At 43.1% G+C, this 22,461-nt stretch overlaps 1 protein-coding gene across 8 annotated transcripts in view; it reads left to right on the top strand.

Moving 5' to 3' along the window:
- Positions 1 to 22,461, top strand: part of phldb1b (pleckstrin homology-like domain, family B, member 1b) — a 120,198-nt gene that overhangs the window by 81,074 nt on the left and 16,663 nt on the right. For 2 of the 8 annotated variants that reach the window (XM_078167328.1, XM_078167335.1), the window contains 12 exons: positions 1,829 to 1,957; positions 5,950 to 6,105; positions 6,533 to 6,643; positions 7,909 to 7,998; positions 8,651 to 8,785; positions 9,391 to 9,513; positions 11,275 to 11,436; positions 12,237 to 12,377; positions 14,245 to 14,343; positions 14,526 to 14,628; positions 15,934 to 15,978; positions 19,154 to 19,496. In XM_078167328.1, the coding sequence (XP_078023454.1) occupies positions 1,829 to 1,957; positions 5,950 to 6,105; positions 6,533 to 6,643; positions 7,909 to 7,998; positions 8,651 to 8,785; positions 9,391 to 9,513; positions 11,275 to 11,436; positions 12,237 to 12,377; positions 14,245 to 14,343; positions 14,526 to 14,628; positions 15,934 to 15,978; positions 19,154 to 19,496 (1,637 nt within the window). The remainder of the gene's footprint in view (positions 1 to 1,828; positions 1,958 to 5,949; positions 6,106 to 6,532; positions 6,644 to 7,908; positions 7,999 to 8,650; positions 8,786 to 9,390; positions 9,514 to 11,274; positions 11,437 to 12,236; positions 12,378 to 14,244; positions 14,344 to 14,525; positions 14,629 to 15,933; positions 15,979 to 19,153; positions 19,497 to 22,461) is intronic. The other 6 variants (XM_078167329.1, XM_078167331.1, XM_078167330.1 and 3 more) reach the window with 6 other exon arrangements.

The following is a 22,461-nucleotide window of genomic DNA, read 5'->3' as shown; positions in this document are numbered from 1 at the left end:
GGAGGATAAGTCATTGAGTCAGTGAATCAGGAATGGCCACTTTGGCTTGATGTCTCAGTGTTATCGCCCCTCTTACGCGATAAACTTGTCTTGAAAGTCCAAGAATACAAGTTATCTTTTGTGGAATTACTTTTCACGAAAGTGGATCAATATTTGGCACAGAAATGTCAGGGAACCTGAGGTGTTAGTAAAAGATTATAGGATAAATTCTCCCTGAACCTGTGGTTCTATAGTCTCGCTCACCAACTCTCACTTTAAGATTGGAGAAAAAAATGCCCCGGCTGCTTGTATTTCTTTCAACCAATCACAATCGTTCTGGGCGGTGCCACAGCAACGGTGTGCTTGCAAAAATATTGCCAGGGGGAAACAGGTTTTGGTGTAACACGCCCACAAAAATATCGCCTACAGGACGCGAACGATGGCAGAAAAATGGCTACATCCCCGCAAGATCAAACACCGCAAAAGTTAGTAAAGGATGTGTTGAAAACTGCAAACAGAGGTGGTAGGGCGAGACTTCAGCGGGTGGCTCGTTCCGCCCAATGAGAGGCTGATCTATGCAGCGAACTTCCGCCCACTCAGACAAGTGGTTCTACTACCTAAAATAAAATTATAAAGCATCACTGTTGAGAGTAAGTTGAGAAATCAAGTTCAATCAATGGTCATCCACACTTGATTTTAAGTACAGATCTTATCATAAATGTAGTAATAACTGTCTGTAGTCTTCAGTTGATGGGAGACAGTGTGACACTTCCTGTTCCTGTGTTCTCTTTCAAACATTTGTTCGGTATCTCACTATGGAGGGTACATCCCTCTGCGTATTCCTCGGAAGCCCAATGCCATTATCCCAGTGCTACAGGCTCGCAGTCGTGACAACTGCATCAAGAGGAGGAACATCCTCTGTCTGTAAAAGGGGGTAATGCAGCATCACCAGCTTGTTCAAAAACCTCAACTCGCTTTTTTACCCAGAAAGCTAAATGTCTCGACAAGACTGCCAACGGGACTATTAGCTTAACAGCCCACAGACTGAGCTAACCACTCGACCGCCGGGCACTAAGATACGGAACCCCGATTTGATACCACACTCATGTAATTAGAGAACCGGGGTTACCTTTGTAACCCAAAGGTTTCGCCTTGAGTGTCCCCTCGACTCTGAAGACACAAGACAGTGCCCTGCCTTTCACTCAGGACCAAAACTCCTGTCAGTGCTAGTAGTCCTCAAAGACCTGCCAACCTTTTCAACTTCACACATCAAACTGAAGAAAGTGTTTCTGAGTTTGAAACTGGAGCAGCACCAAAGAGACACGATGTGTCTGTGCTTTAACTGGAAATCAGCTGAGACAGTGTCACTGCTGACAAACACTGCTCAGGATTTCAAGTATAAATGTTCTGGGACCAATAAATGTCAAGCAAATTATGGGCCAATTTTCCAACAGCTTATTGAAGTCTTTTGAAGGATATTTACAGGCAGTAGTTGTCAGTGACAGAAGGATTTTAGCAAGTCCCTAGAAGGCACTCAAATGTGTCTGTTACTTAAAATTAAATTAATTGTATGAGGAGAACTAGAGGGGTGGAATGATCTTCTCTGGTTATTCTAAGACCATGTTCCATCAGGGAATCCCAGACCGCCATTTGAAACATCCCAGCAATCAATGAGCTACTTCCTGTGCCCTGCCGAGCCCTAGAGATCTGCCCCGACATGTCTGTTGCTAACACCTCACAGCTTTTTATTTGCATGGCGTGGATTTTTGAGCAGTGTGTTTCTCTCTCTGTCTCTTTCTCTCCCCTCGTCCATCCATCCTGTGTGTGGGTGTGTGTTGTGTCTTTCTAGGAGAGGGCTAATGTTGAGGCCGAGCGGCGGGCCCTGCAGAGCCTCCAGGAGGGCTACGCTGAGTTGGAGAACCAGCTTCATAACTGTCCCGAGTCGCTGCGGGAACAGTTGCAAGAACAGCTCAAAAGGGTGGGTCGTCAGAACAACAGAAGCACATAGACCCCGCCCCCCCCCACCATCCCACCCCTCCTATAGACTTCAGTCTGCAGCAGCCTGACCATTCGAATCCACAGAACATGACCTGATCCACCACCTACACACACATGCACACACACCACCCCACAGTCACCATCCCACCCACAGCCTCTTAGTGAGTAGCATCAGCCCAGTCCCCTGAGCACCAGCCTGACGCACAGAAGCAGTATTTGGTATTAAGCACCCTTTTTTTATTTTGGATTTATAACATCTGGGGCCAGATATATGAACGATGTGTACCCCTTTTTTTCCACACATTAACTGGTACCTATAAAGAAGGAATGTACACACCTCACACGTTCTTCACACCAGGCAGAGTTTTAGCTGAGAGCTGAGGCAATTATACAACTTTGGAACGAGATTAGTCCCTGATTCAGACCAAAGGAGACAACTCTAGGTCTGATTGATTGTAAGTGCAGTGATATTTTTTGGGGGGTCAGATAATCCACATTAAAAGGCATAGATAAAAGCATTACAACGCTTCTGTCTGTCACACTCTCACTGCTACTGTACATACTGCTCTCAGTGTTAGTAGGACAGTGAGGGTGCCAGGCCTCAGCACATGCCATCGCACATAGTGCTACAGGCACCTTTAACCCTTCAGCAGGGGCCCACTACATACTGTATGGTTTTAGACACACACACATACACACACACACACACACACACACTCAGTGTTTATGACAGCCTCCCTCACAGACGTGCTGTTGCCACAAGCTGCAGGAATTCTGCCTCCTCCACACAACACCTACATGCTACTGAATCCCTCAGGAGCTCACACACGCACACACACACACGCGCAGCTCCTGGTCACTGCAGCTGCTGGTGATGCATTTTGGTAAACTGTGCGTCATGTGACACGGCGGCGCTGCACTGCATGTGTGAATCTGATCTGCATCTCTTCTCTGATTTGTCATGGCTCGCATAATTTGTGTAACTGCTGACTAATCAATTAACATAGGCCCTGACTAGATCCATGCTTTGTCTCCCCCTGCTCTCATCCTGTGACTTCTCTGGAAATGAGTCTTGTTGTTTGAAATAAACAAAAACAAGTTAGAGTTACTGTAGGCTGCATTTATGTGTTGACGGTGATGCTCTGTGTGCAGATCAGATTCAGCGAAGCTGTATGTAGAGCTGGAGTCTTTATTTATTTTAGTTTGTTCGGCTCAGTGAGAGACCAAACCTTGAGAATCAGTGTCTTGGCAGCGGCGTCAGGCTGCACAAATACACTTCAACATTAAGTGCTAAGTAGAATAAAGTCTAAACTCAGAACAAAAGTTGCTCCCAAGGTTTCAGACTTGTTTAAACGTCCACAGTAGATTTTTAACATTCTGAGTTCTTTGTTCCTGTTTTGACCACTTGTGTAAAATGAGTCATTTTCATCTCAGTGAATTAACTTTGCAGCCTGTCGGCTCCTTCACAATTGCTCCAAAGATTCTTTAGAGCCCACAGACTCAAAGACTCGTCTCCCTGCTGCTGACAGAAGTTAAACTTGTGAGCAACAACATGGAGGATGGCCTGATACCTGAGAGAAACCTTACAGATTTATATGTATTTACATTTAAGCCATCAGTATCTTATATTTCCATGAATCATACTTTCCTCCATGTAGGATTTGTAAGATAGTTTTTGTAGTCCGAACAGTGCAGGGCTAAACTCTGACCTTTTAGAAGTGGTAACTGGGCTAGCAACCAGGCATTTAGTTGCCACAACCGAAGATATGGTTGCCATTTTTCACCTTACATGATGAATAATTACTGTGCAGTTATATGGCAGCTTAATATTGAAAATATGACATAAAATAATGTTTAAAAGCTTTAGTACAGTAACCAATGGAAATTATTTGTAGTTTGTGTTTATCTGCTCTCATTAGGGCTGCACGATAATATCGGGGCATCATCAGCATAGGTGGATATTGGGTTAAAAATTAAATGTCAGAATTGGCCAACATGCTTTTTGTTATTTTGCACAATGACTGAACAGTGCATACATTTAAAAGTATTTCATGTCTGTATAATATGATGTTAATTCCACTACAGAAGAGACTTGATGATCACTAAAGTCAGGAGGGCAAAAAAGTGAATATAGCGATATCGGTATCAGTTATCAGCCAAATAAGTTGTTTACATATCGGATATCGGCAAACAATCCAATATCGAGCAACCCTAGATCTTATCTATCCGTTCAGGTTCATCAGATTATTTTTCAGTTGAAGAAGTATTTGCACATACGTTCAGGATTTTGACAAGTTGGTTTAACTTTTCACCAAACAGTCAAACACGTTAAATTGCTTTGCCTGTGTGTACGCAAGTAAATGTGCCCACGCATGTGCAGCGTTGTCCGGATCCAGTCCTGACTCTGATGGCAACAAAATATGTTAGAATATATAGAAATGTTTTTTTTCCCAGGTGCACGTTTTGCTCTTTGTTGCCCCTATTGATCGTCATTTTTTTTTTAAATTGTTGCCAATGGCCACGTTAATAATAGTAATAATAAAAAATGATCAGAAATACTTTATTGATCCCTGAGGGAAAATTGTGATTCGTTACAGTCGCTTCGATGTAAAGAATAGAGAATCATAAGAAGTAAGAATAAGTATGAACTAGAAGTATGTCAATGTAAAGCAATAAAATAAATAAATAAAATAGAAATAAATATGTACATTAAAATAAAGCATGAATAATCCCTCCTCAAGTCTCCCTGACATGTGGCGCTGATATGTACACTTAATCTCTCCAAAAATGTTCTACAAAGTTCCTAAATTGTGAAAAATTGAACAGCGGCAGAAATGACTTTTTATCATAATTTATGTTTTGCTTCATAAACTGCTGTCAAAAAAAATATATATATATAAAAAATGAAAATAAAAAATAAAATGTGCAGTATGCTACAGTGTTTAACACTAATGCTTAAGATGTAAAAAAAATAAAAATAAAATATATATCATCACTGAGCTGAGGCTGTAAGTGTGAAAGTTAACTACCATAAATACATTGATATAATAATTATAATAATTATTTTAATCGTAATTCATAAAGCACCTTTCATACAAGAAATGCAGCATAAAGTGCTTTACAATAAGAGCAGTATAAGCACTGAGGGCTCCACATTAAACAGACATAAACCAGACACACAAGGCAATTCAGTTTAAAAAAGGACATTTAAAAACAGTTTAAAACATGGATTAACTGATTTAAAAATTTTCATTTAAATGTGGTGGTGATTCAACATCCTGTTAATCAAAATCTCATATAGTATTTCTACTTATGTCACCTTTACGGCCTCCCGATATCATTAACAGTCAGAGCCTATAATTCCCAACGAGCACAGACTCACCAACAGGCGTTCAATAACCAAAAGAAGCATCTTTCAAATTACCCCTGAACGTCCTCTCAAGAGTTGACCTCACTGCGGGTATTGTGCTGCAGGAGCTTCCTCTCAAGAAGTTTAAGTAAAAGAATTCTGTGGAGAGAAAGTGACAGAGGGAAAAATCAAATTATGTTAATACAAATTAAGTTAAAAAAAACAACAACACATTTTTGACCATAAATATTCCAGTGTAAAAAAATAAATATGTATTTTATGTAAATGAGCATCCTTTGCCTCTTGTGTATCACAGTCCATCTAATGACCACACACACACACACACACACACCAGTTGCTGTGCTGCAGTAGAAGCATGTTCTTCGTGACTGTCTGCTTGACTGAGCACAATGTGCTTTTACTTGTCCCCAAAATGAGCTTCATCCCTGCTGGGAAATGTTTTCATTTGTCTCAGATATAAAAGTCGAGGTGTTTTGGCTTCACTGTCGGCAGCTACGCTAGTCTGAGAGTAGTGGATGGCTTTAAAATGAGCATTCAGTGTGTTCAGTGCTGTTTCCCTGTTTATGATGTAACCGCTGACGTTGTGTGTGCGCCTCCATCAGGACGGAGAGGCGCTGGAGACAGGAACCAAAAAGTTTGAGGACTTGGAGTTTCAGCAGCTGGAGAGAGAGAGCAGCCTGGAGGAGGAAAGAGAAACCATCAGCCAGCAGCTGCTCCAGGAGAGAGCCGAGTACCACAACAGTGTGGCCAAGAGGAAGGTAAGGAAACATCATCACTCAGTGCGAGGATATGATGATGGTGTGTGTAGTATGGGCTTATGTGTAAGAGCTGGAGCCGCCAGTGGCAAATATCTCTGCAGAGATTCAGTATCTGTTTAGTTTGACCAGACTTTTAACTGTAAGAGCAAAGCTTGTGGGTTATTATGTTCGATGTACTCAGAAGGTCAGTGATGCAGTGTGTAAGCAACAGCAGGCAGAGAGGGAGCAACCAAACAAGCCTCAAACCTCTGCTCCCTGCATGAATTCAATTTCTGTGATGTAAAACCAAGAAAATACCACCATGCATTCATTTTGCACCACCGGATCCTTCCACTCTGGCATTAATAAAGTTAAAGGATGTGTTCTCTGCTGTTTTCACTGCACAGCCTACACTAAAGCCTTCATTCATTCTCTCTGCCATCTTTAGGAGAAGGTATCCGCTCTGGAGAGCCAAGCCAACCAGCTCGGCCTGCAGGCGTCCCAGGAGTGTGAGCGGCTGGCCAAAGACAGAACCCTCACACTGCAGATGCTCCAAAAGGTACTTGGTAACCATTTCATGCTCACACTAGCCTAGAGATGGCGCTGTAGAGCCGCTACAAAGTCCCTTCTTTATGCCGCCTTTGCATTTTTACATCATGCTGCTCCAATGTGAGATTATAGACAAGATCCCAGCATTGCAGAATCAAGAGAGGCGTGACAGGTGTGACATGTAACAAAACAGCGTCGGCCTCTAGTGTGACATATAACACACGCATTGGCAGCACTTTATAAACAAGCGCATAACATGACAGTAACCTCGTGTTTCTACTTGCGTATCTGTACGGAGAAGAGTCTACAGGAAGTCCATTCACATGGGAATCTCTGTGATGTCTGATATGCCTCCTCTCCTCCGTAATGTTTCAGTCTGAAAAATAACCTCAAGTATTTTAAAAAATTAACTTTTGAGGGACGGTAGCTAACAGGCTTTTTCCTTCAATTCAGTTCCCTGTGTCGATTGACAAGCGAGTTTGACTGATTACAAATAACTTTTTTTTCTTGTTATAACACAGTGTGAATCTGAGTAGTGTTAATCTGCGAAAATATGGTTATAGATTATGTACAGACATTGTCTTTATGACTTGTTCAGCCATTCATATGTCTTTATGATTAAATATTTCCTCGATAATGTTCCATGCGCATATTCCAAACTACCAGATGGTGAAAAACTGACAAAATTAGCCTCTCCACCATGGCTACAGGTAGCTTCTATCAGGTTTCTATCCATCTGTAAGGAAAGGCACTTCCTTGCATTGGACACTGGAGGCCTCATCCGTGTATTTACGGATCTGCGGACACCAGTCACATAAGTACGTGGAAACAAGGTGTAACTGTCCCTTTTAAATGGTGGCTGATCTCGTCCTCTGCTCGGAGGGTAATGAGCTCCTGGACCTAATTCTTTTCCCAATTTGTGGACATTTTTAGCTGCTGTTCTTCTTCTTTGAGTTAGCTGCTAACTGCTATCATCTACTTTTTAAATCTCCTGCAGTGGGTTGCACGCATTACATGTCATCAGAATGTCATTTTGGCTCTGTTACCACCTCCATTCCTGGCTCAGAGGTGAGACAACTCTGTCCCCCATTCCATGATCGTACCTTATGTACAGAACAGTGAGGCAGCGTATTGCCGTGATATTTCCACCTTGAGCTGTCAACTGTCAAGTGTAAAGGGGGCTACTGTGAGTGCATTGAATAATGTTTCACCCAAAGCCTCGATTTAAAGAGCTGCTCCCCAACAGCTAACACACTGTACGTCTGTATGTTCCAGGAGAAGGAGAGGCTGTCGGCCCTGGAGAAGAGATACCACAGCCTGACGGGTGGAAAGAGCTTCCCCAAGTCCTCCACTGCGATGAGAGAGGTGAGAGAACGACTGAACACACACAGTCAGCGCTGCCGGCCTTAAAACAAAAGGGAGCGTTGATGACTCACAGCTGACTCCTCACCACATTCACGTCTTTGACTTGAAGTGATTTCCAAACTTGGTGTTAGATTTTAGGATTTAACTGTTCAGCACGACTGCTGTGATCAGACTAAAGCTTGATGTTGGGTGTGTTAATAATGCGGAGTTGTTGATGATGTGTGTGTAGCGCAGACTAACTCACTGATGCTTTAAGACCCTGTTTACACCGGGTGTTAACATGAGTCCTGGTTTGTTGGATCACAAATGGACAGCTGTAGGAAGTACAGGTGTAAACGCACCCAGTGCTTCTTACATGCGTCATTAGAGCTGATCCCTGCTGAGTTGATCTTCTTCCAGGATTTCTCAAGTGGTCACTCAAGACACACACTTTGTAACTCAAGGTGTGAGCAGACCGAGCTGTCCTGCTGTGATCAGATCACGACAGACACATGTTACTCCAGGTGTGAACACCTCTGACAGACGGAGGGTGATTGACAGAACACCTGTCTCACACACTCCCTGTAGCTCTGCTTCATGTGGAGAACTTGTATCTGTGTCCTGACGTTCTCTGAAGACATTAAAGGCACTTCTTCCTGAACTGTTAAAACAGGAAGCGCTCCACATCAGCGAGGCCGACCTGTTGTTGGAGGATATCCACTCCTCCCAGCATTCCCTCTGTCGAGCCTCTCCTTCCTACTTACATCCCTCCCCTCTCTGTCAGTTGTACCCCAGCAGCCCTACAGAGGTAACCAGACTAACGACTCCTGCATGAAGCCCGCTGCTTCCCCCTCTGCTGTCTGTGTGACTCACCCCAGCGCTCACCCATTTTACTGTCAGTGTCCTGGTTGCACTTCAGCTCTAATTGCACCTGTGGCTCACTGTGCTGTGTTGTGCCTGGCTGGGCTGCTCTTTCCCATCGGACACAGTTTACAGCAGCTGTGTTACAGTAGCAGTCGGCACAGCAGCTTCAGTTCGTGTTGAGTTTGTCTGCTCCGTGCTCAGGGATGTAGTGGAGGATATGGATGTTCTTATTTACCACTACATCACTGGTTGTTGTAACAGCCAACAAAAGTACCCGTGTGTGACATGCTGTGTGTGTCAGCCAGCTGTGACGCTAAAGATGCTTTTTCTGTTGCTTGGTGTGTTCCTGTTTGTCTGCTGTCTCCGTGCACCTCTCAGCCGTAGCACCAGCACTTAGGTTAAATATGGGCCTGCTTTATTTCCCACAACACGTCTCTATGGGCTCTGTGTTTCTGTGTGTGTTCATATACTGTACATGAGTGCGGTGCAGCTTTGTCCTCATGGCTTCTCATCCTGTCTGACCTCTGCTGGCTGCTGGCTGCTGCTCAGGAGTACATGAAGCTGTCGGATGTCTATAAGATGTACGGCAGCGGCGGCCTCCGCGAAAGCAGCAAGCCCGCCTCTCACGGCCGCTCGTTTGCCGTCGATGCTGCATTAGCGGGCGCCTGCGAGGTACCATCACTTCCTGTCTGTCTCTGTCCTGATGAGATTCTGTCTCTCTGCTCTCCTCTCTGTCTGTCTGACCATCTCTATCCATCCTTCCATTTCTATATCGTGCTGCTCCTTCTGCTGGTTTGCTGTTAATCAAAGTGTTGGCTTTGTTCTCTGCTACATGAGCTGTTGGTATTATTAGCATCTTGACTTGTACTCACCCCGTCTGCAGCCAGAAGGCAGCGCTCACTTACAGTAGGATCTGTAACTGCATCATATCAGCAGTGCAGAGGGTTTAATTAGGGCTGGACTGATCAATGCAGGTTTGCATTGAGGCAACTAAAAGTTAAATTGTAAAATTGCATGCCAAATATATTCAATATTTTCTTGCTTCTGCAAAACAAAACTGGGCCGGGTGTGATTTTATGTTGTTGTTGTTTTATGTAAGTGTCAGTACAATGAGTTTGGGTACTGGTACCAAAGAAATTATTTAATAAAGGTATTTCAGGGTGCATTTTTATGCCTGTATTTGAAAACTGAAAGTAGAGACATAACAGGTCAAGTAGACAAATCAGGGTGTGTGCAGGTCCTTAAAATGTCTTAAAATGCCTTAAATTCAGATTTATAGATACACAAGTCCTTAGAAATCATGAAATACTCTTAAATTTGAATTTTGTGAGGTCTTAATTGCTACACAAATTTTATCTATCTTAATTTATTCCTCTTTTAATTTACTTTTATTAAAATGAGTTAAGCTCTACTGTGTGAAAGTCCACATTTCTGAGGTCACAGATCTTTAAACCTACCACTGAACCTAACACTGTCTTTTTACTTTACTAGACTGACCTGTTGGCAAAATGTAGATAAACCCAACTCACTCTAATAATCTAATTCCTACATTAAACCTACCTCTGCACAGGACCGAAAGCTACTCACCTGTGAAAATCCAAAAATCAGTATTAACTATTCTCTGTACTCTACAGATGCAGGCGCTCTAAAAACACGAGGAAGATTTTCATTGGAGTTTAAAATTTGTGTCATTTGTACTCGTCAAATCTGAACACAAAGACATGATACACATATTTTAACATTCAGTGTGACTGACATTTTCTTAAGATGTCATTATGTCCGAGCTACATCATGAAAAGATTCTATAAATCTGCTTAGAAATCTTAGAGAAAAAAAGATGAGATGAGAATCATCACACTTTTATGTTTTCCTGCTGTTACCTGTGGGCAAGATGTACATTAACCTAACTCTAGAAATTATTTTGAAAAGGTCTTAAAAAGCGTTAAATTTAAGTGTGTCATTAAAGCTTCACACGGTTTGCCTTAACAATGAAAAGCAAAATTTGATGAGTGCATCATCGATCAGCCATAAAAGAGCTTCTCCCAAATATAATCATAATCTAAAATGAGCAACGTTATGATTTAAATGAGGAAATGTTTCTGATTGGTTCCCACTGATACTCAGCTCTGTTCTCGTGTGACAAAAACACAGCATAGCAATAAATATATGAGCAAATATTTCTGCCTGTTCAGAGCAATAAAATGTTCATGGCAGCATTTTAGGTAAACGAGAAGCAGCTCTTTATATCAGTCTAAACCTAATGTTGACTGTATGTTGTAACAACCCTCCTCCCCTCACTCCTTCATGATGCAGACGGTCACTAAGTGAATATAATGTTTCCCTCCTGCTGCCTGTCGTACTGACGTGTTTGTCTTCACTCCTGTCTCCTCTCCCTCCTCCGTCCTCCTCTGTGTGTGTGTTGCCTTTGCGAAGGAGTATGTGACAGTGGGACAGTTAAATCAGATGTACGGGATGCCCAAGGTGGAGTCGTCCCCGACTTCCCCGCTTCGCCAGCCCCTGCAGCCTGGAGCAGTAGACCCCGCCTTCTCCTGCCTCTCCTCTCCACACGGCTCCTCCCTTTCTCTCTCTGTGGAGGTGTGTGCTGCCTACCTTCCTTCCCTCCCTCCTTCCATCCTTCCTGCTTTTAATACTGCAGTAGTTTATTGGCTTTCACCAGCGCAACTAAAAAGTGGTGTTCCCCTGGTTTCTTCACTTTGCTTCGGCCTGGGATTATAGCGCCCCTCATTTGTGTCACAAACTCATTGTTTCCTGAGAATCACCAAACGTAGCTCACAGTCACACCGCTGATTCCACTTTTATAAACCATAACATTTCATATCATGCTAATCAAAACCAAACTGATCTATTTAAGCTGCGTGATGGTCCTGTCAGTGAGCAGCGTGTCGCCATCATCTGCTCAAAATGTTTTTTATGGTCAGGACAACAGAGACAGAACAGACAGGGAGCACTAATAACTGTGGTTAAACAACTCTAGTTATTCTTTCAGACATTATGAGCTGTAGTATGCATTAAGCTCCGAGGACACTGAAGTGAAGTAAAACATAAAATGAGATGAAAACTTAAATGTTCTTGTTAGAAACTGGGTCATTGCAGCAGCAACACAGAGTTAGAATAGAGACATGTAAAGCAGCGATGTAGCAGCTGGAGGCGATGAAGCCTAACGCAGCTGACAACAATAATGTGTTGAACATATTTAAGGATCATTTTCAAAGTATAAAAAACCCTTAATTACAGCCTCTGAGGGTGTTTAAAGCAAATGTTTCTACCTCTTCCTACTGTCTTTGAATGCTTTCTAATCTCCTCTTGTCTTCTCTTCTCGTCTTTGTGTTCTTCTTCTTCTGTGTCTCCTTGCCGCTCCGCCATGTGCTCTCCAGTACCCGTCTGAAGGTAGCAGGTCTCACCTGCCCAAGCTAGATTTAGAGCAGTGGTACCAGGAGCTGATGGCTGGCTCCAGCCAGCTCTGTGCTCCCCCTCTGCCAGCCAAGTCTCTGTCGGGCCGCAGGCCTGTGCTGCAGGTAGAGGGCCTTTCTTCTTTCTCCTCCTTTTTCCCCACTCATTTGTCTGCTGTTTGTGTGCTTTTATTCTCCTTCCAACCTTGACACTGCTTCAGCTGTGTGTGTCTAACCAACAGCAAAAAAAGTCTGCAAACATCAGGGGCTGCATTCACAAAGCTTCCTCCTACAAAGAGTTGCTCCTAAGAAAATTATTAGATTTATGATGTTTTCTTAGAATTTCCCCTTAAAGTTAAGACTAGGTCCTGGTATACATAAGAGTTATTAACAAAGCATCTTGGATCTTAAGAGAGGACTTAAGGTGAGAAACTGTTCGGAGCAGAGGGGAGGACTTTTAGTAGTTTTAATCAAGAAACACAAAGAGGTCAGAAAAATATTCTCCAGACACTGAATGAGTTAATGAGATGCCACAGATTAGATCGTGCAGGGATGTTTGTGGTCGATCTTATTGGAAATACACACGCATGTTTCTCACCTAATAATATAACATCAGAAACAAAATGATCACAATGCATCAGTGCAGCAGAGACGACTTTGGTCTATCTCAGCCTTCCATCAGCAGAGTGATCACACAGACAACAGGCCTTTCCAAAACCCAACCCCACCCACTCCGTCACCGGGTATAACTCCATTTGTTGTCACCTTCACAGCTGAATGAAGCTCCCTCCATTAAGGTGTATGATGTAAACACAGTGGCAAGCTTTGGGACAAACTTCTCTCTCTGCAGCGTAAACAGAAACTGTTGTAACTTTTTGTAACCATGGAGAAAAATAAAGCGTAATATAATTTTATGTTCTTTAAATGTATTTATAGCACTTATAGTTAATCTATATGTGCTGCCAGAAGCCTGCCTGGATTTTTGTATATTAAGTTTTTATCATTAAAAAATTAAATAACTTGATAAATTGAGATATAAAATAAATCAATATATAAATAGATAGAAATACAGCGTACCCTAAGCGTCTTTATTGGCTTGTCTTTTCTTTCTTTTCTTTTTTTTTTGTAAACATCTTTTGGCTTTTCACTGATTTTTTTTTTAAGATGCTTAGTTTTGCAGTTGTCGTAAATAAACAGTGAGAGTGTCCTCAGAATGTTTGTGAATACGACCCCTGATGTTAAATAATACTGAAATTACACCATATGAGAGTTTTCCTGATGAAGCCTCTAAAAAAACTACAAGAAACTACCGTTCACCTCTGCTTTGAGATGATCAATGACTGAATAAACTGCCTCATTTCATTCTGACAAATGAAAGCAAAAACCAGGACACAGCTGCATGCTGGGACTTTTTGTTGTGACTGGAGCTTCAGGGTTTGCTTTGGTGTAAAACATGAAGTCAGTTTGTGTGTGTTAAGTTTGGAATAAAGCTGAAGAGGAGCAGAGGAAGGCCACAAAAAACTTAAAGCACCACTTAAATAAAGTTGGAAAATGTGTGGACCCTTTCAAGTCATTTCACACAGTACATGAACGCAGCATTAACGTAAGTGGGCCTGATCAAAGAGCTGTTCAATGAAATAGACAAGGCAGTTGTTCTTAGTGTGTGTGTGTGTGTGTGTGTGTGTGTGTGTGCGCGCTAAACTCATGAATTTTCTTCAGACTCTTTGATATATTTTTGTCACTCTTTGATACTTAAATTTACCCATGATTGCACCTTAAATAAATTAATCCCAGCATTTATTTTAACCCTGTCAGTGTTCATTAGCACTCACAGCGTGATGCTAATTGTGCCTTTAACCACTGTTCTCCAGCAGGTGCTCGTGAGTCATCCGTGGTGGATCTCATTGCTCCTCTAACATTGTTGTTAACCCCCACCATCTGCTGTCACATGTGTTTATCAGCACTCTCTAATCTTTATCTCTTCCTCCGTCAGGTGTTCCGCTCCAAGCTGGACAGTGATCAGCCTAAATCAGCCTCTGGATCCCCTCTGCAGCACGGAGCAGCAACACTGGGACGCAACTCAAGCCCAAAGGTAAACGGGTCGTTCATTTCCAGCTGATGTAGTGATACAGCCATCGACTTCTAATGTAGTCTTAAATCTTCATCTTCTTCCGCTTGAAACCCAGATCATTATTCAGAGCCCATGTTTGTCTTACTTGTGTGTTAATCTTTGACTTGTAAGACATGTTGTGTCTGCTCCCTGTGACCCTGCAGAGCCCCCTGCTGGCGGCCAACAGCACTGGCAGTCTGCCCAGGAACCTGGCTGCAACCCTGCAGAACATCGAGACCAAGAGACAGCTGGCTCTGCAGCAGAAAGGTAACTGAGGCCTCTGAGCTCCACTCCACACACAACATCATCACGCAACAGTGCTCATTAATTATCAATTAACGTTTCAGTCACAGCAGCAATAAGAACTCTACATGTTTACTCAATAATGGTAAATGATTTGTTGACAGTAAATCAGTCCTTAGTACATAATGCTACAGGTATTCATACCTTAAATAATCACTGTGGTGTGATGAGAGGACAGGACACGATTCAATCCCTGTTTCATGTACTTGGTCACAGACGTGCAACTGTTGACTATGGTACACTGCTTCATTTACTATCAATAAATGTTATTTATATAACACAGTTTATGCATTTAAGGTCGCCTCAAGTGCATTCCCCAAAAAGAGGACAGAAAATAAAAAAGAAAGAGCCGTTTACAGCAGCAGCAGATGTTCACAAGCCCGAGGAGCACACATTAATATTATACTCAGCAGGCTGTTGGACGGGGCACAAGAGAGCATGTGTCCCCCTTGTTAGAAAAATGACCAATCTGTGTCCCCCTTTAACCTCCATTACTCTCCATCCCCAGGGTCTGCACCCAGACGCTGTCCTATCTGGAGTAATAACAGATAAATCATTGACAGTTCTACATCCTGATGGAGTGTTTCTGTTGTAACTGGTGCAGCATTTGTGTCACTGGCTAAGCAACCAGGAAACTAACAGACCGTTGTGTTAAAAAGCCAGTCAACAAAAGTTCTGCGGGCGCAGATTCTGTATGAGCCTGCTCATCATATGCTCTGAGACCGATTAATAAAAGAGACACAGAGGCACAGAGTTTCTTTTGAGCAAACATACCCATTCAAATCCAAACTGAGGAACATAAAATATTTTATATGGCACTGAATCATTGAATCACAAAACAAGTTACGCATCAGTTGGGAGGGGAGTTTGGGGGGTTGTCTGCTGGTTATACTTGTATGTGCGAAGTCATTAGACTTTAAAACAGTGTTCTAGCATCTTCTAATGATGAGTAAACTCTGCAGTAGACAAACTGATGAATATATATTCAGCAGTAATTAGTGTGCTTGCCTTCAGTGCTGCACACTCTTATTCTCATTAACTTGTTAGTGTTGGTTATTGTAAAGTGTTACCCTGCTCTCCTCTACACGTCTGGCATCAGTGAGCTTCACAGAGTCGTGTTGTTTGACTCAGTGGTTCAGAGGAGAGCAGTCTGGTGTTTTAGCTCAGGGTGCTGGGTCGGAAACCGGATACAGTCACATTCATGAGCGTCTGCAGTTCTTCATGTCTCCCTGTCTGTCTCTGTCTCTGTCCTGCTCTGCTGCACCACAGAGCCCCAGACCTCCAGACACATCACCATAGAAGGAAGCTCAGCAGGTAGATGGATCGCTGCGTCCAGGAGTTGATGATTTCTTACGCTTTCTTCAGTTTGTGCAGCGGGACTCATCCTGTTGGTTCATCCTCTGTCTCTCCATACGTCGCACGCAGTGTCTGAGAGTAACTGTTTGTCTCTACTGCCAAGGGCCAACACAAAACTTCAGAGAATCTTTCAAATGCGTGAATCACTTAGATGTAGTTAAACCCACTAATAGAGTTCACCAAAACGGTGATTTACCATTCAGAAAAGTTACTTTTAAAGGAATACTTCACTCTCCAAATGACCATACTAATATGTGTATCTAAAGCCCAGTTCAGACCAAAGGTTCACGACGAGATGAAACTGTTTCAGAACGCTGCAGAGAAAAGTTGCAGCGGTGGGAACTGGCCGTCTGAGCTCAACGCAAGCCGGCTGATGGTGTCACCTGCAACTCAGCTGGTCACATCGCAGGTGTCTGGTTTTATGGTGCGTTCGTTTTGTACTTGGAGGTCAGAAATTCCCAGTTCCCAGTCGGAAGTTTAAACTCGAACGCACCCTGAGGTCAGATTTCCAACTCGGAAACTCGGAGCAACCGCATCAACCCCGACTTACGAATTCAAGATGGCTGCCGGTCACATACATAGTGAGTAAACACTCTGCTGAAGTACTGTTTATAGCAATTTTATCTTATTTGTTTCACATTAGGTCAGCCTCATCTGTGGCTTTCATCAGTTGGAGTGCATGATGTTTTTGAAGCTGTCTATACTCCGAAAGTGCAAGGGCAACAAAGGCTTTCTCGCGGGCGTCCATGTTTATTTCCGACTTGTCCACTGTTGTCAACTCGGAGGTGACGTCATTCCCACTTCCGACTTCTGACCTCCGAGTACAAAATGAAAGCAGTGTTAAAGCACGTCATCTGTTTCTACAGCCAATCAGCTTTAAGTGAAGTCCGCAGGTCAAGTCAAAATGACCGCAGACGGCGTGTTGGCTTGCTGCAGCAGGCTCTCCGTCCCCGTCGGGCCCTCTGTTTCTGTCCTCACGGTGTGCCGGTGTCGGACAGTGGGTCGCTGCTGCTGCTGGCTGTATGTGCTTATGCCCCGCCCACACACACACACACACACACACACACACACACACACATTCTCATTGATAAATGAATTGGCACTGGTTATTTATATTATTGTGGCGTATTGATTATGAATCCAGTCCATCTGATGCTGGTTTTGTTTCATCACTGTAGCCAGTATCTCACTATCACTATCCTCATTCAGATTTTAAGACGCTACAAATTATATTCAGCCACAAAATAAGTCTGAAAAGCTGCAAATCAGAACGGAAGTACAGAGAGTTGTTGACTAGAGATGATACACCGTCTCATCTAGTTGACTTGGTGTGAACTGGCGGGCTTTTAAAACGTTACAGAACTACACATTGCAAGTAGCTGCCTGTTTCAGTTGGTCTCGTCGCAAATCTTCGGTCTGAACTGGGCTTTAAGTACGGGAAGAACTCTGTTTTCGCGTGCCTTCTCTGTGAATGAAGAATCCAAAAACAGAGAAAAGTTGTGATGAATTGAAGTCATAGGGGTCCACTTTTAACAACAGCAAAACTACATCTGTTTACAAACTCTCATACAACTTGTGCAGAGTTATCCAAGTCTCATTTATCCAGTCGTATGCTTAGTATTTCCCAAACAGACAACGAACTGAACGGAAAGTGAATCTTATCTATGCTCTCTTCAAAGCCAGACTCCACTGGGAAAAAACAGTTATTTTACCTTGCTGAACACAGGAGTTGCTGGTCTACTGCTGCTTCAATCTGGTAGTTTGTTTGTGTTTATGTGTGACTTTGGTGAATCTGAACTAACCGTTTAAAACACCAAAGTCACACAACAACACAAACAAACTACAGATCAAAGCAGCGGAAGACCAGCAGCTCCTGTGATCAGCAAGGTAGAATAACTGCTTCTGTCAATGAAGTCTGGTTTTGAAGAGAGCACAAATAAATTTCAATTTCCATTCAGTTTACTGTCAAAAAGGGCTCTCTGGAAAGCACTGATCATACGACTGGATAAATGAGACTTGGATTACACCACATGAGTTGCGTGAGAGTTTGTAAACAAATGTTTTGATGTAGTTTTGCTGTTGTTAAAGGTGGACCCCTATGACTTCCATTTACAAAGCCATTATTCCATTTCTAAAATCTTTGTTCACCATAGAGGCATGCAGGAAAAACAATGTTTTCTTCCCAATTTCAATGTAACACAAGGTGAGTAACTGATACATAAATGGTCATTTGGGAGGTGAAGTGTTCCTTTAATCTGCCATATGGCTAATTAACCATGCAGACTAAAGAGAAGCAGAGCAGAGAGCATCGCAGGCAGCCAATCAGGACCCTGCTTCGACATAGCCGAGTACCAAAGTCTGTGTGCACCTAAAAGTTTCAAGTCTTATCCAAAACCTAAGCCGGTCTGGCAGCTTACTTTTATTGATTCATCCATCAAAGGTAACGTTTACCAGAACTTGACACTTGGCAGCTGTTAATTTCAGATCCTGTTTTCACCTAACCCTGCTCTCCTCATCCTCCCCTCTCAGTCTCTTCATCTCTGGTGTGTCATTAACTCTTCTCCCCCGAAGATTCCTTTTCATCTTTTCTTTTGTCTGTAACATCGAGCAGTCTTTCTTCTCCCATCAATCTTCTATGAATGTTCCTGCTGGTGGAGAATAAATCTTGCATGTTCAGCATTCACCGAGCTCCTCCTTCAGTTATCGACCTGGGCACTTCTTTTCAGATGTGTGTGTGCCCATTATCAGGTGCACAGCAGCATGGGTTTGAGAAGTGAGAAGTTGGATAGATACTGAAGTTTGTGGTGATGGGAATTTGCGGGGTATTTTTTGCAATTATCTTCCAGCTTGTGTTACAGAGAGAGCACATACTTGTATGTGTGGTGCATGGTTTATGGTCTGTAGTCTGTGGGCTGGTGCTGGTGATGGTTGTGCATTTAGTGGTTCTTCAGTTGGATGCTTGGGGTGACCTCCTCTACAGTGAGCATGTTGATTTAAGCGTGGTGATCTCCTGCTCTGTAGGAAACAAACGGACCTCTGCTGACTTGTTGATGGAGTAGTTTGCAGGTTGAGAGTTCCACCTTGGTTTAAAATCAGACCCTCCACTGATCGTCACCCACCCTTCTCCCTCCAGGTCAGCAGGTGATCGAAGAGCAGCGTCGACGTCTGGCCGAGCTCAAACAGAGAGCAGCGGTGGAGGCTCAGTGTCAGTGGGAGGCGCTCCACGGCTCGCAGCCCCACCTCATGACTTCGTCCTCCTCGTCGCCCTCCTACTCCCCGATCATGTCCTACAGCCCCGCGCTGAGCCACAGCTCCGCAGGCCCCGGCCCTCTGGTCCACCACTCCATCCTGCACCACCAGCCCCCGTCAGCCGGGGAGCAGCCCTACGACACCCTGAGCCTGGAGAGCTCTGACAGCATGGACACCAGCGTGTCCACGGGGAACAACTCGGCTTGCTCACCAGATAACATGTCCAGGTAACATGCTCTATTGTATAATCATCTTAATATATTAATATCTTTAATCTTTTACATCAATGTGTGCGTTGACCAAGTAAGGTAGAATAGAAAACAAGGGAATATGAAAACAATTTGCATTGGCTGGGTAACTTGAATCCCACTCACTGGCTTCACTTATAAACACAGACAGAGTCCAGATTTTACAGTTCAGAATTAGTATTGAATATAGGCAGGGGGTTACAGCAAGGCAAGTGAATGTTATCCACAGGTAACAGGTGTAACAGGTATTGATGATTGATGACTGACATGACTGACAAATGGTTTCTGGAAAACAATAAAACAAAGAGGATGAAAGCAAAATGTGTTCACCATAGCCTTAATGGCACAGATGAATGACATCAACAATACAGTATTGAAAGGCTGGGAACGAGGTGCTAAAAATGCTTTAACAGGCGACAGTTGCCACGATTAACATTCATGAATATTAATTCACTGAACAAAGAACAAAAGACATCAGTAGCTGTGTCTCAATTCAGCGGCTGCAGCCTTCGACGGCTCCATTTGACGACCAACTGCGCCACATCGGCACGACCAAGGCTGTCTCATTTCAAAGGCTCCTTTAAATGGGGCCTTCTTTCCCAGAATTTGGAGGATGCAAAATATGAATCCTTAGTCTATCCCAAGATGCACTGTGCACTGTTGACAATTATATATTAAGTTAACTAACAGTTGTTAACATTACCAGCAGCTAAAAGCACACAGCTTAAACAATCTTAATTTAGAAAGTTTACCTGAAGGGGCGTCGGTGGCTTAGTGGTAGAGCAGGCGCCCCATGTACAAGGCTGTTGCCGCAGCGGCCCGGGCTCGACTCCAGCCTGTGGCCCTTTGCTGCATGTCACTCCCTCTCTCTCCCCCCTTCACGCATGTCCGTCCTATCCATTAAAGGCTAAAAATACCCGAAAATATCTTTAAAAAGTTTACCTGAAAACGTTCCTCCATCAGCCTGACAGGTACCAAACGGCGGTGTCTCTGTTGGTGAATCATCTCCTTTAGTATCAAATAAAAACAATATATAATAATCTCTGGGTCAAAGATTTGATTTTTACGATGCTTCCTCCTCATAGCTCTCTGTATTCAGTGCGCCCCGTGCATCCAGGAGACAGCCGTGGTCAGAGGAGACAGAGGGAATTCTTCACAATCATATTCACATTATCTTTAATCTCTTATGTCATTGTGTATGTTTAGCAAATTAGGCTCACTGTCCTCCGCTTGTTTAATTCCTTTACTGAGAGATTTATTCTTTATTTTTTGCTGTTATTAGATTGCATCATTTAATTGAGGGCCTGTGTTATTTGACACACGGGTGAATTCACCAAGAATGGATTCACAAAAGATAGTGCACTAATGGTATTATAAATATAAATGCATTTGTGCCAAGAACATCAGGCAGTGCTTTCAAATTACGATTCAGACCCTAACAAACACAGACAAACGCAGTCAGAAGACACTCAGACAGCTCTGCTGCTCCCACCAGGTAAAGTCTCTGTCCACAGGTCGGCTAATTTGTACCATCTGTTAATGTGGCCCAGCTGTGTGCTGCACTCCGACAGTGTTCACCACAGCATGCTCTCAGCTGCACCTATTGTTCAGACACCTTTTATTGCTCTCAGGAGTCAAATTATAAAAACAATTAGTCGTGTTTCTGAGCTGACTTTAATGGGACTTGTTCTGTAATGAACTTCACACCATGGAGACCTGAGGGAGGAACTGACAGTCTGACAGCAGCGTTTTTTGATTTTTTAATGAGTCGTCGTTCCACTTCCCAACAGGGTTATTATAGAAAACTGAAATGGAAAAATACTATCGTAAAATGAAAGTGAATAAAATAGATATTCTTTGAGAACTGAGACTGAAACGATGTTGCCTGGTGAAGTAACTAATGAATTAAAAATGAATGTAAATTAACTTTACAAAGTTTTAGTGTTTTAGCTATAATATATTCCTAATGAATAAAAGGAGGCAGCCTGAAGTCCCATCAGCTCTTGTGATATTAAACCACAGAAACTGAATGGACTTAGATTCCAGGAGTTGATGCCATGACGCAATTGCATCGCATTGGACATGAAAAGTACTGCTGCTCTCCCTGCCTTAGGCTTTCCATGTAGGTGCATGGAAGGGCAGGGAGGTTTGCTGTCTCCTCCATAGGCTTCTCTGTATGTGTGTGGAAGGGCAGGGAGGTTTGCTGTCTCCACCATAGGCTTCTCTGTATGTGTGTGGAAGGGCAGGGAGGTTTGCTGTCTCCTCCATAGGCTTCTCTGTATGTGTGTGGAAGGGCAGGGAGGTTTGCTGTCTCCACCATAGGCTTCTCTGTATGTGTGTGTAAGGGCAGAGAGGTGTGCTTTCTCCTCCTAAGGCTTTCTGTATAGGTCTAAGAAAGGTTAGAGAGGCCCCAAAACAGAGCCATACCACCAAATATAATCCTGCAAATGGAAGCTAAGTTTTCTTTTGACTAAAGTAACTGAACTAAAACTAGGAAACATGCTGTGAAAACTAAGACTTAACTTAAATGAAATCAATAGCAACTGTGGTCAAAGAGAGAATTAGGCAGTTAAGAAAATACACAAGACATTGTTGGGTTGGTGAACACAGAGACAGACAGAAGACATCTTTATTTCATCACATTTCCACCTGCTGATCCTCACAGATACATTTTTTTAAATCATTTACCTGCCAGAAGCGTTTATCCGCTGCTGCTGCTGCTGCCGCTGCCGCTGCCGCTGCCGCACTGATTTCCTTCAGTAAAGTGATTCATTAAAAGGTTTAATTGTCATTATCAGTGTTGTTGTTCTCTGGGATTTCAAGTGTGTTTTGACTGTTTTCTTCCTCACTTTTACACGTCTGGAGTAAACACTGAAACACAAGGCTGCCCTCGGATCTGTAGGGAAATGAATTCACAAATACTGTCTGCTTAATTGCCCTACAG

This window comes from Epinephelus lanceolatus, chromosome 4, assembly GCF_041903045.1.
Source record: "Epinephelus lanceolatus isolate andai-2023 chromosome 4, ASM4190304v1, whole genome shotgun sequence".
NCBI classification, from domain to species: Eukaryota; Metazoa; Chordata; class Actinopteri; order Perciformes; family Serranidae; genus Epinephelus; species Epinephelus lanceolatus.
Note: the sequence above shows the minus strand (reverse complement) of the source record. Positions and strands in the feature narration are given on the sequence as shown.